The sequence below is a fragment of the Diabrotica undecimpunctata genome, chromosome 4 (genome assembly GCF_040954645.1).
Source record: "Diabrotica undecimpunctata isolate CICGRU chromosome 4, icDiaUnde3, whole genome shotgun sequence".
NCBI classification, from domain to species: Eukaryota; Metazoa; Arthropoda; class Insecta; order Coleoptera; family Chrysomelidae; genus Diabrotica; species Diabrotica undecimpunctata.
Window position 1 is genome coordinate 4,656,424 of NC_092806.1, and position 16,685 is coordinate 4,673,108.

Sequence of the window (16,685 nt, forward strand, 5' to 3'; positions counted from 1 at the left end):
TGCCAGAGACTGTAGACTCATAAAATAATAAAAAGCATCTATGGGAGTTTGTGCTTCCTTGGTATCAGAGGGGCCTATACGAAGTTACGTTTTGGAGTTTTAGTAGCGGCCTTTAATTGAGAGGACCATCTGTGTCCACTTTAAACTTTTATAACTCGGCAGCAACTGAGTTTGCTTCTCTTTAGCTGCAATTTTTGAACCTTCTTCTTCGTTTGATGGAGTTTGCTGAGCAGGACATTTCTTTTCCTTGTCAATTTTAGAGCCATTACTTTCTTTTCTTGAAAACATTGAAGTAAACTGTTTTTCCAACTCATTACTCGTTTTAGAACTTCTTTTTCTTTTCTTACTACTGGATGGCAAGTCATGATCGGAATCTGAGTCGTTTTCGCTTGATGGTTAGAAGTCTGATTCAGATGGACTGAATGCTTCTAAAACGGCATCTTTTTTTTTTCAGATCGACTTTCTGATTTATCAGAATTGTTATCCGATTCATCTGGCCAAAGTTCTTCCAGGTACAATTGCAACTCAGCTTCCAATTCCTGTTGAGTGAGAGATCTGTACATGTCTATTTTTCGTATCCATATTTTATAATAATACAAATACAATAATAAAAAACAAAACTGATAATATCTTTGTTTTTGCAATTATAACGTTATTACTTAGCTTCGTAATATTTACGAAGCTCTGCTCATTTGCAGGCATTTCACTAATAATGTAGGCGTAACAGTAGGTACTTGTAAAACGTTTCGATATACATTAATGTAAGAATAGATGAGCGGGCGAGAGATACTGGTGTATCCCTCCCACAATATCTTACAACAACGACATTGGCGTCGTGAAAATTACGATGGTTAGTATTCTAGGGTTAATTTCCATTTTACCAACTTTAATAGCTCGAAGTTATGTTGATTTGATTCCAGAACTTCTAGTTAGACTCTGAAAAAGTGCAGTGAGAAAAAATTTAGTTTTCTGCATGATAATGCACCTCCACATACCAGCAGAGTCACTACAGACTTCCTTGAAGCAGAAGATATCGCTATTCTGTACTGACCTGCTTACTCACCCGACCTTAACCCTATAGAGAATTTGTGGGATATGCTTTAAAAAACATTTAGATCTCGCATGGATAATCCACAAAACATCATACAGCTAGTATAAGTTGCTCTTGAAGAAAAGTAACAACCTCCCACCATAAAATGTTCACAATTTGTTTAGGAGCAAGCCCACGAAAATCGGAACTTGCATAAGGCCTAGAGTTAGTAACTACTAAAAAAAAAATAAATAAAAACAATGGAAACATCATTCCTTGTATATTGAAATATCAGATGATTCCATATAAGTTTGGTTGTGTGGTATTACAGGAAATATAAATATATCAAAAAAAGTAAGGGGCCTAAACTGGAGCCCTGAAGATCTCCAAAGCCAGCTGTAAATTCGATCGACTGTAACGTTCCTGTCAAACTCATCTAATTCCCTTCTACTCATAGGGTGTAGAGACGTGATAAATTAAGTAATCTTTAAAAAGACTATTAACACGAACGTTTTGGGGTAACCTAATGATTTTCCCACACATATATTTAATAATAAAGTATGTAGGCATAATATCATATGTAAGTGACTCTCAGCTTTGATTAAATATGAATATAGCACCAATTTTAACGTTAGTAAAAAAGATAAACAGTAAAATAAGTAACTAAATGAGGTCATATGTTAAAAATATTAGGAATAATAAAACAATTAAATATTTAAGTAAGCACTAAATACTTTTCCAAACAATAACTTTCAAGTAACTTTTTACCTTACTATTTTCCAGAAAAATAGATATATTCTCTTCTGAAAAGCCTTTCTCCACACTCTTATTTAACTTTGTATATGATTTATTCATTATATTCATTGTACAAATGATATCTGTTAAATTGTTATTACAGAAGATAGGTTATGTTAGGTTAGGTTTATCTTTTTTAAAATATTAGTATTAGTATATCTGTATTTACATAATATGTTATATATATTTAGGAAAACACTTTTGATTTGTTGTTTTAGGTCATGTATTCCGTCTTGTTTAATCAATCTGTTGTTGGTATACCGATATCATTTTTGATGTACTGGGCAATGAAATGGAGAGGATATCCACCACTACGCGAATTACCGACATTCCACTGGGTATTGTTTGAATTGGCAGTACACATCTTAACGGAAGAAGTCGGTTTTTATTATTCCCATAGGTAAGTACGACATTTTATTTTGCTATGTGCTAGGGATGAAGTCTTCTCTTTTCTTTAGATGGCGTTTTGATGTTCTTCGCGTCTAACTTGTATCCTTCGATTTGTCTGTCCGATGTATGATTTATCGCAGTGCTCACACGGAATTCTGTATACACCTTGATTTTCCAAAGCAAATTTTGTTTTTGCCGATAGTAATAGGGTTGTGATTTTTCTGTCGGTTATATATAAAAGATTAACGATTATGTAATGTACTAATTGTAATGTTTTTCTTTTTTAGATTACTTCACAGCAAATATCTTTACAAGTATATCCACAAGCAACACCACGAATGGACAGCACCTATTGCAGTTACAGCCATCTATTGTCACCCAATTGAACACATATTCTCTAACCTTATCCCGCCCTTCTTAGGAGTTTTCCTGATGGGATCGCATGTAGCTACAGCTTGGTTGTGGTTCACGTTGGCCATACTCTCTACCTTAAATGCTCATTCTGGGTACCATTTGCCATTTTTCCCATCGCCCGAGGCACACGATTTCCACCACTTGAAGTAAGTGTTGTTTTTGTATTAAAAATTGTGTATTTGTCTTTTTAAACATAACAATAAGTGATGACACTTGCAGAAAATACGGCAAACAATATCTTAAAATATTATAGCGAGATTAAATAAAACGAGCGGTTCGAATTTATATAAATATATTTATTTATAAGTTTACAGTTCGGTACTCTCTTATCAACTAAACTAAACTCATAAAATCGTTACATATACAGGGTTGTCCTTAAGTAATTGTACAAAAAGAAACCGTAGATTCTACACTTTAAAATATTACGATATAACACAAATTGCTTTAATAAAATGTTGATATTAAGAAAGATACAGGGTGTTAAAGTGGAAATTAAAAATTTTATTTTTTGCTGTAACTTTAATGTTTGTTAACATTTATGTATAAAAATTTACAACTGGGTACTATTAAATATCAGAAATTATAATTTGATTCATACTTTGATGTAGCTAATAGAGGGCGCCACATATGCCACACATGTGGCATACATTTGCACTTAACTTTTTTGCCCTTCAAGTTACCAATATTTGTGATAAAAAATATTAAAGACACATTATTTTAACAAAAAAAAAGATATACTTGGTAATAACTTCAAAACTCAATAGTTTTCGAGATAATCGCATTTTACAACTCAACTACATAATTCTGATTTAACGCAATTACTCCAGTCAACTAAGGAAAATTAGAGAAAATCATTAATACTTCTGAGTTTTGGTATAAAATACCTTTAATAAAGTTAATAATTAACGAAATATTAAATAAAATAAATATATCAGTAGAATAATTAATAATAGGATTTGACAATATAACAGAATAATTGGATTTAACATCAAACATTTTACGTTTTGTATTAAATTAAAGTCATAATCAAAACGTTTTATTTACAAACCAAATTAAGAAATAGTTAAAGTAAATAACATTAAACTTTTTGTCACAGTAAGTGTTCGATATGTCTGCGTTTTCTTTAATTCATTTGTCAATACATTCCATAACCGATCGTCTCATATTAAATAGCATGATTGGTTCTAAAGAAACTGCTGCAGTATTTATTATAAGTATTACAAGTATAATAATATATGTATTGTTTTGAGATTTTTATGAATTAAATAATTACATTAATATCTCACCATATGACCAAAGAATATGTCTACTACGTACAATCCAACGTTCAGGAAAGCTGTATTTAAGTATGTTCTCACTGCCCTCCCTCCATAATGTGGTGGTGTACCATCTGGTATAAAGCACATATTTCGCGTTAAGTTTAAAAATATAAATAAATCTCACCATTCAAATTACAAATTACAAGGTAATTCGTATGTCCGTAAAAAATAATTACCAATGGTTCCAAACAATACGACATGCATTTTAAACATAAATTTTAAATAAACGTATGGTTTGGAACCATTGGTAATTATTATTTACGGACATGCGAATTACCTTGTAATTTGAATATTGAGATTTATTTACATTTTTTATTGCTTTATTGCAAGAATTATCATCAAACTTAAAGCGAAATATGTGGTTTATGCAAGATGGTACACCATTACATTATAGAGAGAGGGCAGTGGGAACATACTTTTCTGAACGTTGGATTGTACGTGGTAGTCATATTCCTTGGTCATATTAAGGTGAGATATTAATATAATTATTTAATTCATAAAAATCACAAAATAATACTTATGTACTATACAATGATGCTATTTAAAATGAGACGATCTTTTATGGAATCTACTGACAAATGAATTAAAGAAAATGGTGGACATTTCGAACACTTACTTTGACAAAAAGTTTAATTGTTATTTAGTTCAACTATTTTTTAATTTGATTTGTAAATAAAATGTTTTCATTATGACTTTAATTTAATATAAAACGTAAAAAGTTTGATGTAAAATCATATTATTCTGTTATTTTGTCAAATAATATTATTAATTATCCTGCTGATATATTTATTTTATTTAATATTTTGTTAACTATTAACTCTATTAAAGGTATTTTATATCAAAATTCAGAAGTATTGATGTTTTTGTCTATTTTTCTTTCGTTGCCTGGAGTAATTGCGAGTAATCAGAATTATGCAGTTCATTTGTAAAATGTGATTATCTCGAAAACTGTTGAGTTTTGAAGTTATTAACAAGTATACCTTTTTTTTGTTAAAATAGTTTATCTTTAATATTTTTTACCACAAATAGCGGTAACTTAAAGAGAAAAAAAGTTAAGTGCAAATGTATGCTATATATGGAGCATATGTGGCGCCCTCTATCAGCTATATCAAAGTATGCATCAGATTATAATTTCTTATATTTAGTAGTATTTAGTTGTAAAATTTTATCCATAAATATTCACAAACATGAAAGTTATAGCAAAAAATAAAATTTTAAATTTCCTCTTTCTGTATCTTTCTTAATATCAACATTTTATTAAAGCAATTTGGCTTAAATCGTAATATTTTAAAGTGTAGAATCTGCGGTTTCTTTTTGTACAATTACTTAAGGACCACCCTGTATATACTAAAGTTACTATGTTCGAGAACATTCTGGCGTAGTCCCACCTCTAATTCGTCTCATCGAAGACGGTCGGCATTGAAATGAAAATTCTTAAGTTCTCTAGATCTTTCCTTCTAAGAATTATGACGTATCGGAGATGTGCTATTTCGTTACAATATGAAAATATAACTATGTTTGGCCAAAACCCAAACCGAGAAAAGTTCTTACCAGATCTTACTTAACAAATAAGATTTTAATGTACTCCAGTTATTAACTTCGTCGCTTTATTAAATTCGTCGCTGCACTACAACGAACCAGTCCTGGCTCCACAATGTAGGCATCAATTCAAATAACATCCACTACCAATGCCTTCGTTAGTCTCAAATCTCATATCTGCACTATGTTTTCACTCTAAGTAGGCTGCTGGCATGAGATTAATACAAAATATCGCTGTAATTGTAAATATAGGACAATAATATGAATAAAAAGATTAAAAAACTGTATAAATGAAAAGGAAATTTGATGACTGGATAATATTCTATCGTAAATTATACGAACATGCTGAATTTTGCTGTGAATGTCAATTTTCGGATTCCAAAAAAGATGCAAAAAGTTTACCACTTCTACCCCGGGCTTCCCTTTAAAGGGGAGAAACGGGAAACATCGATTTTCAAACAAAAAATGTAGCTGGGGTAATTTGAAATATGCCTAAAAACGCTGAATTGTAAACTTTCACATTACAAATGATTTGACGTCACAGGAAATACATCCACAAAGACGACATTGGTGGAATTTGTAGTTGAAGCTGTCTATTTTTTTAACACCTACTTGTGCTATCGAAAAGAAGCAATTTTAAATGTTTTATTTGAAGTATAAAGTCAAATATAATGATTTTCTCATTTTTCACAAAAAAATATATAACTTTCGATTCCGACCATATTTTGGGACGTTCAAGAAGGGAAATTGAAGTTGTATGTTTCTACTATTGACTACGTATAGTCGCTTATTGCAGATAAGTCTTGGAATTTCAAAAGAGACCTTCGAAAACTCGTTACATTGCGCTTGGCTCGAGTACTGCCAGCGAGTGGCAATTCTCGCTTTGGGTTTTTTCCTAGGTCCCTTAAGCTAGCGGGGACACATGAGCGGAATCCAATTTAACCTACGTAATATTTTTTCACCAATTTTTCACTAATTTATTACCACCCTAATAATTTTTCACCACCACACCACCCTTAATGGGAGCGATTCTGCTGGCTTAAGGTTTAAGCTAGCAGAATTCAAAAAAATAACTTTTTGTTGATAGCATATTTTTTCACCAATTTTTCACTAATTTATTACCACCCTAATAATTTTTCACCACCAAACCACCCTTAATGGGAGCGATTCTGCTGGCTTAAGGTTTAAGCTAGCAGAATTCAGAAAAAAAACTTTTTGTTGATGGCATATTTTTTCACTAATTTTTCACTAATTTATTACCACCCTAATAATTTTTCACCACCAAACCACCCTTAATGGGAGCGATTCTGCTGGCTTAAGGTTTAAGCTAGCAGAATTCAGAAAAAAAACTTTTTGTTGATGGTATATTTTTTCACTAATTTTTCACTAATTTATTACCACCCTAATAATTTTTCACCACCAAACCACCCTTAATGGGAGCGATTCTGCTGGCTTAAGGTTTAAGCTAGCAGAATTCAAAAAAATAACTTTTTGTTGATAGCATATTTTTTCACCAATTTTTCACTAATTTATTACCACCCTAATAATTTTTCACCACCAAACGACCCTTAATGGGAGCGATTCTGCTGGCTTAAGGTTCAAGCTAGCAGAATTCAGAAAAAAAACTTTTTGGTTGATGGCATATTTTTTCACTAATTTTTCACTAATTTATTACCACCCTAATAATTTTTCACCACCAAACCACCTTTAATGGGAGCGATTCTGCTGGCTTAAGGTTTAAGCTAGCAGAATTCAAAAAAAAAAGTTTTTGTTGACGGCATATTTTTTCACCCATTTTTCACTAATTTATTACCACCCTAATATTTTTTCACCATCAAACCACCCTTAAGGGGAGCGATTCTGCTGGCTTACGGTTCAAGCTAGCAGAATTAAAAAAAATATTTATGATATACCACAGTGTTCTGCTAGGTTTTTACGAATTTATTACGACTTTAGTAATTTTTCTCCCCTTATTACCCTTTAACAAAAATTAAATAAATTTGCGAGTGTGTGTGTGTGAAAAACACTTCTGTTGTAATAACTGGTATATTTAATTAAAAATTACTACTTACCTATTACTTCTTAATTACTTACTAAAAGTACTACAAATTTCACTGAAGATGGACTGATACGTCCGAAAACGTTTTGAACTTAATCCTTTAGGATTTTTAAAATTTAATTAAATATACCAATCACAACAGTGTTTTACTTCAATGTTCGAGTTTTTTAACTATATGATATACAGCCAACTCACGGGAATTATCCCTTTTTAAGTTGTAAAATTTTGTTAAAAAATAGGCAATGTACAAAACAACAATATTGCAATGTTTAACATATAAAAAAGTTGATGAAGTTGGTGTTTGTGTAAATTCTAGCATTTAAAGATGTAAACTACTTTCCTTATTTGAATTTCTAGTATTTATGGGAATTATCTTCCACACTGACACATACGGATTTCAAGATTGGAGGGTTATTGGAAAACAGATCCACTATTCAACTTAAAATCTTTTTTGCCGAACTTCGGAAGAGATCTTTTTCTTATAATTTTAAGGTGCTTAATGTTCATCCATAATCGAATGGGACCGAATGTTATTCCTGAAGATCGGTTTTATAGAATAAGAACAGTTATAGACTTTTTAATAATAAAATGACTGCTCTGCGTTATCCAGTAAAAGAATTATCGCTAGATGAATCGATGGTACCGTGGAAAGTTAGACTTAGTTTTAAACAATATACTAAACAAAAGACATAAAAGACGATATCAAGGTTAAAATTAATTCGTAAATTAATTTATAAAAAAGCAAAGAAAGACGGAATATCGCACGCGAACATTTACCTATAAATAATTGCTAATAAATCGGACAAACGCGAAACGAAAACGAAAAGATGCAGAGTATGTCCTATCCTAAAAATAAGAAAAAACCCAATTTATGAGTGTGTGGATTGTGCCGAGAAACCAGATCTCTCCGTGAGCGATTCTTTCAAACATTTCCATAAACAAAATAAATAAGTTAATATTTTTTTGTAATAACCTTTAATTTTTACCAATATTCAACTAACAATGAATGAAAAATCGACGAAGAATTAAAATACAAATATCTTTAAATTTTTAAAATGCTGCTAATATAAATTTATTTTAACACGCAAATAATCTATATCAGCTGTTCTGACCAACCGGTAATTTCGGTCTCATTTGAATATACCTACTTAAAATATTTATATCCTAAAATGTTTTCCAATATAAATTCTTTATGTTATACACCTAATCTTAAAATTATGTTTTGACCAATCGTTAATACTCTTCTTATTTAAATAATACTAAAATATTAAATACCTAAATTATTTTTCAAATTTTCGTCTACCTAATGACTACAAATCTTTTAACAATAGGTGCGTATGGTCCCGACGACCCTCCTTTACAATCAGATAAATAATGTAATAGACGTAATAAAATTATTTCAATTTGAATATTTCTTACCTGGTAATTTATTCTGTGAAATATAAAAATTCCATTGTATTTACTAAAACTCAACTTGATTTCAGTTATTTTATATTCATAAAAGGGACTAACGATTCGATTTCGCTTAGCCATGTAATACAACTCGAATCAGAGTCAATTTTTTAAAACAGGTAAAATTTATAGTTTTTGGAATGTGTAAGTGTTTTCATATTTTTAATATTTATGCATTAAAAAAATAAATATTAGTTAGTATAGAATAACATTTGAAAATGTTTTTCAATTAGGGTAGTTGAGAAAAACATGACTAGGCTGGTAAAACTATAGTAAAATTCTAGCAGAGCACTCTTGTGTTTTCAAAAAGATATTTTATTCACCTAGCGTCAATGTGTATCTTGTTGAATGTTTCCCATTAACTGAGGCTTAGGGGATCAAAAATTATAAGGGTGGATCAAATTTAGTAAAAACCAGGCAAGCAATTTATATTTTCAGTTACAAGTAGAATACAGTAAAATTATAAAAATACATTTTTTATCACCTTAAATTTTAACGTAGTAGAATTATTGACTCCTCATAGAGGGTAGTTGAAGGGTGAAAAATTACTAGGATGGTAATGTATTAGTACAAATCTAGCATAATACTGTAGTATCTCATATTTCCGAAAAGATTTGCTTTGCATTCAACCAGCGTAAATGTGTAGATGGTGGAATTGGTGAAGTTGGTTAACATTTAGTAAAAACTAACCAGAGAGTTTCTTATTTTATTTATAAATAGTATTTAGTAAAATTATAAAACAAAACTTTTTCACCTTTAATTTAAACGTAGCAGAACTATTGACTTCCACTAAGGGTTAGTCGAGGGATAAAAAATTACTAAGTTGGTAATAAATTCGTAAAAACTTAGCAAAACACTGTGGTATATCATAAATAATTTTTTTTAATTACGCTGGCTCGAATATTAAGCTAGCAGGAACGTTTCCAAATAAGATTAGTTTAGAGATGGAAACTTATCAGGGTAAAAATACTTTTTTATGTCAATTATAAGTAGAGGATAGTAAAATTGTAAAAAAAGATTTTTTTCACCTTAAATTTTAACCTAACAGAATTATTGACTTATCACAAGGGGTAGTGTAGGTGTGAAAAATTACTAGGGTGGTAATAAATTAGTAAAAACTTAGCAGAATACTGAGGTATTTCAAAAATACGTTTTTTTCTTATTTTGCTGGTTCAAATATTCAGCTAGTAGGAAAGTTTTCGAATAGGTTTATGGGAGCAAAATTATCAGGTTGGTCAAAGTTTAGTATAAACTTAACAAAACATTTTTTTATTTCAGTTATAAGTAGTGGACAGTCAATTTGAAAAAAAAATTTCTACTTAAATTTTAATCTAACACAATTATTGACTTTTCACAAGGGGTAGTTAAGGGGTGAAAAATTACTAGGAGTAAAAACCTAGCAAAACACTGTGGTATATTATAAATATGTTTTTTTAATTCTGCTAACTTGAACCGCAAGCCAGCAGAATGGCTCCCCTTAAGGGTGGTATAATGGTGAAACAATATTAGGGTGGTAATAAATTAGTGAAAAATGGGTGAAAAAATATGCCATCAACAAAAAGTTTTTTTTTTAATTCTGCCATCTTGAACCTTCAGGCAGAAGAACCGCTCCCATTAAGGGTGGTTTGGTGGTGAAAAATTATTAGGGTGGTAATAAATTAGCGACAAATGGGTGAAAAAATATGTCATCAACAAAAAGTTTTTTTTTTGAATTCTGCTAGCTTGAACCTTAAGCCAGCAGAATCGCTCCCATTAAGGGGGGTTTGGTGGTGAAAAATTATTAGGCTGGTAATAAATTAGTGAAAAATTGGTGAAAAAATATGCCATCAACAAAAAGTTTTTTTTTTGAATTCTGCTAGCTTGAACCTTAAGCCAGCAGAATCGCTCCCCTTAAGGTTGGTTTGGTGGTGAAAAATTATTGGGGTGGTAATAAATTAGTGAAAAATGGGTGAAAAAATATGTCATCAACAAAAAGTTTTTTTTTTGAATTCTGCTAGCTTGAACCTTAAGCCAGCAGAATCGCTCCCATTAAGGGGGGTTTGGTGGTGAAAAATTATTAGGGTGGTAATAAATTAGTGAAAAATTGGTGAAAAAATATGCCATCAACAAAAAGATTTTTTATTTTATTATTCTGTCAGCTTGAACCTTAAGCCAGCAGAATCGCTCCCATTATGGGTGGTTTGGTGGTGAAAAATTATTAGGGTGGTAATAAATTAGTGAAAAATGGGTGAAAAAATATGCCATCAACAAAAAGTTTCTTTTTTGAATTCTGCTAGCTTGAATCTTAAGCCAGCAGAATCGCTCCCCTTAAGGTTGGTTTGGTGGTGAAAAATTATTAGGGTGGTAATAAATTAGTGAAAAATGGGTGAAAAAATATTACGTAGGTTAAATTGGATTCCGCTCATGTGTCCCCGCTAGCTTAAGGGTCCTTTTTTTCCTGGGTGACCAAGCTTATGTCTTATCATAATCAACTATTCTGCTCCGTGCAGCTAAACAGCTCCTGACTAAGTAACAAAAATGTCACTAAATATTGAGATATGCAACAAATAAAGTTTTAATATTTTTTATTTGTAATTCCCATTTAAAACTCCTAAATATTTTATGTACTTCGATCCATATATTTGATCTTTTTTATTTATATTTAACGAATTAAAAATTGGCAGACAACTTTTGTATATAGCAAAAAGTAGATGAGTACCTATTTAGTTTTTTCATAATTTAATGTAAGTTTGTTTATTTGCAACCATGTTTTTGCAATTTTGAAGTCTTGTTCTGTTGTAATTTTAAGATTTTCCCAATTATCGGTCTAATTATGTTTCCAACAATTTTTAGTTTGAGCATTTTACTAATTTCTTTGTTTCGTTTAAGAGCGTACGCGCAAAATTTCGGGCCAATGCTTTTGAACATTTTTTTGGAATCCTGACAAACTAACAAATATTTTTGAAAAATTTAAACACAGAATGAAAGATTACATTATTACCGAGGGCCGAAAGTCCCTTAGAATAAACAAAAAGTTTTTTTGAATGAGATATTTGAAATTAAAAATCACACTAAATTTTCTCTTTTTTTTTTCACCACTGTAACTTATTAAAATAAACATTATAGAAGTTTTCGGGGACTTTTGGCCCTCAGTAATAATGTGGTCTTTCATTCTGCGTTTAAATTTTTCAAAAATACTTATTAGTTTTTTCAGGATTCGAAAAAATTTAAAAAACATTTGCCCTAAATTTTGCGCCTACGCTCTTAAATCAAATATTCTCGTGTATAAAACCCTCTATATATTTTTATTTCCTAAAAATACTATATTCGTATTGTTGTCTTCGAGCGCGCTGACACCCGACCACCATCTGTTGATTTTTTGACCTGAGCCTTCGGAGACTTGCGTCTTTCAATAAAAGAAATAGCACTGACACCAAATTTAATGTTTTCATTTTGAACTATCCCTTGGCAGACCAAAGTTTATTTTTTATAGCTCGGACAGACACGTCGGCGTCGGCTTATTGTTCGAAAGTCAAACCAATACTATTATGTAATAACTAATAATAATTACAAAGCAATAGTAATTACCTGTTATTATTCTTAGGAAATCGCACAAATATATCCAGACATTTTAAATATAAATTAAACTTTTAACTATAAACTATAACTATAAACTTATATATTTAACTATAACTATAACTATAACCTTTTAACTATAAATAAATTATATAAACGGTCAAATGCACTTGTTGTGTCGAGTATTTACCATAGACGCCTACGGACTATCGAAAACAACCAGAATTAAAGAATAAGCACGTGTTTTTGACAGTTAAACAACCAGAATCGGGCATGCGTATACAAAAATGGTACACGCTTTTGGACCGTTGTGTCGCTTCTATGTGTGTTCGGTTATTCTATAGCTCTACCATTACTTACATCAAAAAAAAGTCGACAAATAACTATCATACGCACGTTAACCTTGAAAGGTTAATAACATAGATATTTTCTTATGTTTCAGATTTAATAACTGCTTTGGCGTTTTGGGCGTCCTGGATAGACTTCACGGCACCGATAGCAGCTTCCGTCAATCTAGAGCTTACATCCGACACATCATGATGCTGAGCTTCATACCGCCCAGAGAAGCATTCCCCGAGGCGGACACCTGCAAACATAAGCTAGGGAAACAACGTGTATAAAACTACATTAGGCTAGTTATCAAAGGGTAGGTTTTTCGGTTTTGGAATCAAATGATTTAACATATAGTATAGTATTAGAAGTTGTTACCTTGGTGCTAAAATGTGAGTATGGCAGGTGATTTAATATAGTCTAGTATTTAAATAAAACAATTGTTTATAAGATATTATTTTTATGGATGAGAGATAAAATTTATTAGTATAGAAAAATATTTTTATATTTTGTTAAAGGCGTTAGAAATTTTACATAAATTAGGATCATATCTACAGCTCTCCGATTGGAGCGTAACATGTGGTAGACGTAATCGTATCTATACCAAATGAAGATACAATTTTTTCTGTTATTTTATATCAAAATATCCATTTGTTCTGCCGCAATGCTAACATTTCCTTCTCACACGCATATTGCAGTATTTACTCTTTCCTACAATTTATCTAGTGGACTTTTAAGCATCCTAGAGCTTGTAAATCATTAGAGTTTGTGGATTTTCCAAACAGTTATGACCTTGAAAAGTCCAAAATTATTAAAATTTGTACAGTCGAAGCGTAAATTTGTAATTTGCGCATGCGTGAGTCATAGCCGTTTAGATAATCCACTATTTCTACCTAAATACGGAACTGCACTTCGTTGGAAAACAAACATAATGACGTCACAATCGTTGAGCTGTATGCACCACTAGCGGCATCTATCTTTGTTGCTCCAAATTACAAAAATTAAAAAATGTCTATAATACAAATTTATCAACAATCACAAAATAACGTGACAACTAAAACTACTTACCTATTAAGGATTAATTACTTAAAACGTATTTTTACGTGTAATATGTCGATTCGATATTTATTATAATAATTTATGTAAGTTTTTACCGCTTATGTACAGTATTAAAATATCGTTTAAATTCTATTGTAGTTAGAACGTAGATCTTTTTGAAAAAACCTACCCTTCTAAATCGTAACTTTCACCGAAAGTGTAAGTTTTTCAAATATTTTTGGTGATTTTATATTAAAATATAAAGAACGTGTTGTTATTATTAAGAGATGTGTAACGATGGTTTGAGAATAAAATGAGACTGATCTAAAATGTGCCTTATTGTTTTTTTAACATATAGGTAGGTATCTAAGTTTCAGATGAGTGACACTCAATTCGGATTTCGAAATGGATTGGGAACACTAGAAACTCTTTTTGTCTTAAATGTGTTAACACAACGATGCAGAGGCATGAATGTAGATGTAGGGGAGAGGCCTGTACCTTGGGCCAGCTTGTACTATGAGCCACCCTTTTTTTTTAATTTGGCGTGCGAACTCTCTCTGTTTCTTATGTCAAGCTCTTCTACAATCGTCGTCATTCTGTGGTTAGTTCTGTTGTTGAACGTCACCAGAAATCATTTGCGGCTGTCTTAAATATAGTGAATTATTTTGTGAAAAGTAAGTAAGTATTTGAGTGCACGAGATGCAAAACTCGCTAATCGACAAAAATTGAAAAAAGTAGTTAAGCACGCCATCTTTTTTGTACAATATTTAATTATTATTTTACACAAGTATTTGTGTTTTTGCAAAAGGCATTTTTTGCCTTATTAAAGCAGCCGCTAGAAAATACAGCGGTTTTTTCGTTTGATTGTCAGAAAAATTTGCCTTTGCCTAAGCTTCCGGATCAAGCTAGTTATTTTAGTCAACAGATTAACTATTACAACTTTACGGTAATTCATGGATCATCAGCAGCACAGTTGGTTCCAGAAAATGTTTATTCTTATGTTTGGACGGAGGTGGATTTTCCCAAAAATTCTAATTCGATAGCTTCAGCTGTTTGGGATGTACTGAATAAGTTTAACTTTCCCAATGAAATCGATACAATTCGTTTATTTGCTGATGGATGTGGGGGGCAAAATAAGAATATTATAATGATGACCATGCTTTCTGTTTGGTTGATGACGAAAGCTCCCACAAACATAAAGACCATTAACATAATATTCCCCGTAGTGGGACATTCTTTTATACCACCTGATAGGTTGTTCGGAATGATTGAAAGAGAGGTAAAAAAGAAATCCATTATTTTAAAAACTTCTGACTACGAAGATATTAGAGCAAATAAGTCGACAATTAGAAAATTGGGTTTAGATTGGCAGGTGTATGACTGGAAGAATGAAGCACAACTAAACACCAAAGCACCATCCTCATGGCACTTTCAGTTTAATAAGGCTAAAAGGTTTGTGCTTACTAAAGGGAAAACCAATGCACTAATACGAGGTGAGCCCAATTATTGTGTTGACGTCGGTGAAGTCGTCTGTTGTTAAGAGAGAAATAAAATTGACACGTATCAATCCTACTCAACTTCCTATTGGCTGCAAACTCAAAGGCGATAAATCGACAATAATTTCTCTTCTCAAAAAACATTATGGAAACGCCTGGGAAAAAAATCCTGATTTGGTTTTCTTTAAAGAAAATCTTGTTAACCCTCGAAGGGTGGAAAACCAGACTTCTGTAAACGATGTTGAAGCTGGCTGCAGTGGTTTAAAACCTTGCGATATTAATTTACCAATTTAATGTAATATGTAAATAACTGTTTAATTTCTTTGTGAATAAAATTTGTTCCAAACTATTGATGTAACATTTTTTGGTGCAAAACTCGCTAAATGCATTCTTTTTTCTTCATTTATTTAAAAAATCTGCACTATTTTTTTAAAATATGTTAAAAACTATTAGAGGTGTATATGTTCTAAAGACATGCTAACATCATTAATTGGTTATTAACAAATTAATGCAAAAAACGTTTTTTGCACTTTTCTCAAATTGACTTTACATGCATTAAGCGAGTTTTGCATCTCGTGCACTCATTTATAGGATATATAATTTTCTTTTTTAATTTTTGTGTTAACAGATATGGTAAATTAAATCACAGGGTGTGTATACTTATTCTAACAGGTACTTAAGCAATATAGTGAGAAATATAACAAAACTGTTTTTTTAGGTTAAATTCATATTCGTTTTCTTTTCGGCCGAGTCTTGTACCTTGGACCACTATCACTTCTTGTACGTTGGGCCGCGTACAATCTCTTGTAGGTGGATAAATAAAAAGAGGTAAAAACAGTTCTTTTTTCTTTACAGATGCCTAGAAGCAAAACCGGCGTAAAAAGAGCTACGATAGATCATGAAAACCTATTAAAAGCATACAATGCAATTCAAGAAAAGCAAATATCGGTCCGATTAGCTGCAAAGGAATTCCATGTGTCACTGACGACACTTCAAAATTTTTGGTCAGTGATCCCAACAATTTTCTCTCTTATGGTGCTTGCACAGTCCGAAAAGTATTTTCCACTGATGAGGAGAACGACTTATGTCAGTATTTAACTCAAGCGAGTCATGTACAATATGGACTTTCACGTCGTTCTTTGCAAACTTTAGCATTTTAATACGCTAAAACCAACAATAAGCCAGTCCCACCGTCCTGGAATAATAATTATCGTGCCGGAAAACAGTGGTTCCTTGACTTTATGAGTCGCCATAAATAACAATGTCTT

At 31.4% G+C, this 16,685-nt stretch overlaps 1 protein-coding gene across 3 annotated transcripts in view; it reads left to right on the forward strand.

Annotated features, from left to right (window-relative positions):
- LOC140439068 (fatty acid hydroxylase domain-containing protein 2) overlaps nucleotides 1-14,255 on the forward strand; it is a 62,576-nt gene extending 48,321 nt beyond the window's left edge. For all 3 annotated transcript variants that reach the window (XM_072528724.1, XM_072528725.1, XM_072528723.1), the window contains exons 4-6: nucleotides 2,044-2,225; nucleotides 2,503-2,775; nucleotides 12,996-14,255. In XM_072528724.1, the coding sequence (XP_072384825.1) occupies nucleotides 2,044-2,225; nucleotides 2,503-2,775; nucleotides 12,996-13,173 (633 nt within the window). In that variant the 3' untranslated portion in view covers nucleotides 13,174-14,255. The remainder of the gene's footprint in view (nucleotides 1-2,043; nucleotides 2,226-2,502; nucleotides 2,776-12,995) is intronic.
- The last annotated feature ends 2,430 nt before the right edge of the window (nucleotides 14,256-16,685 follow it).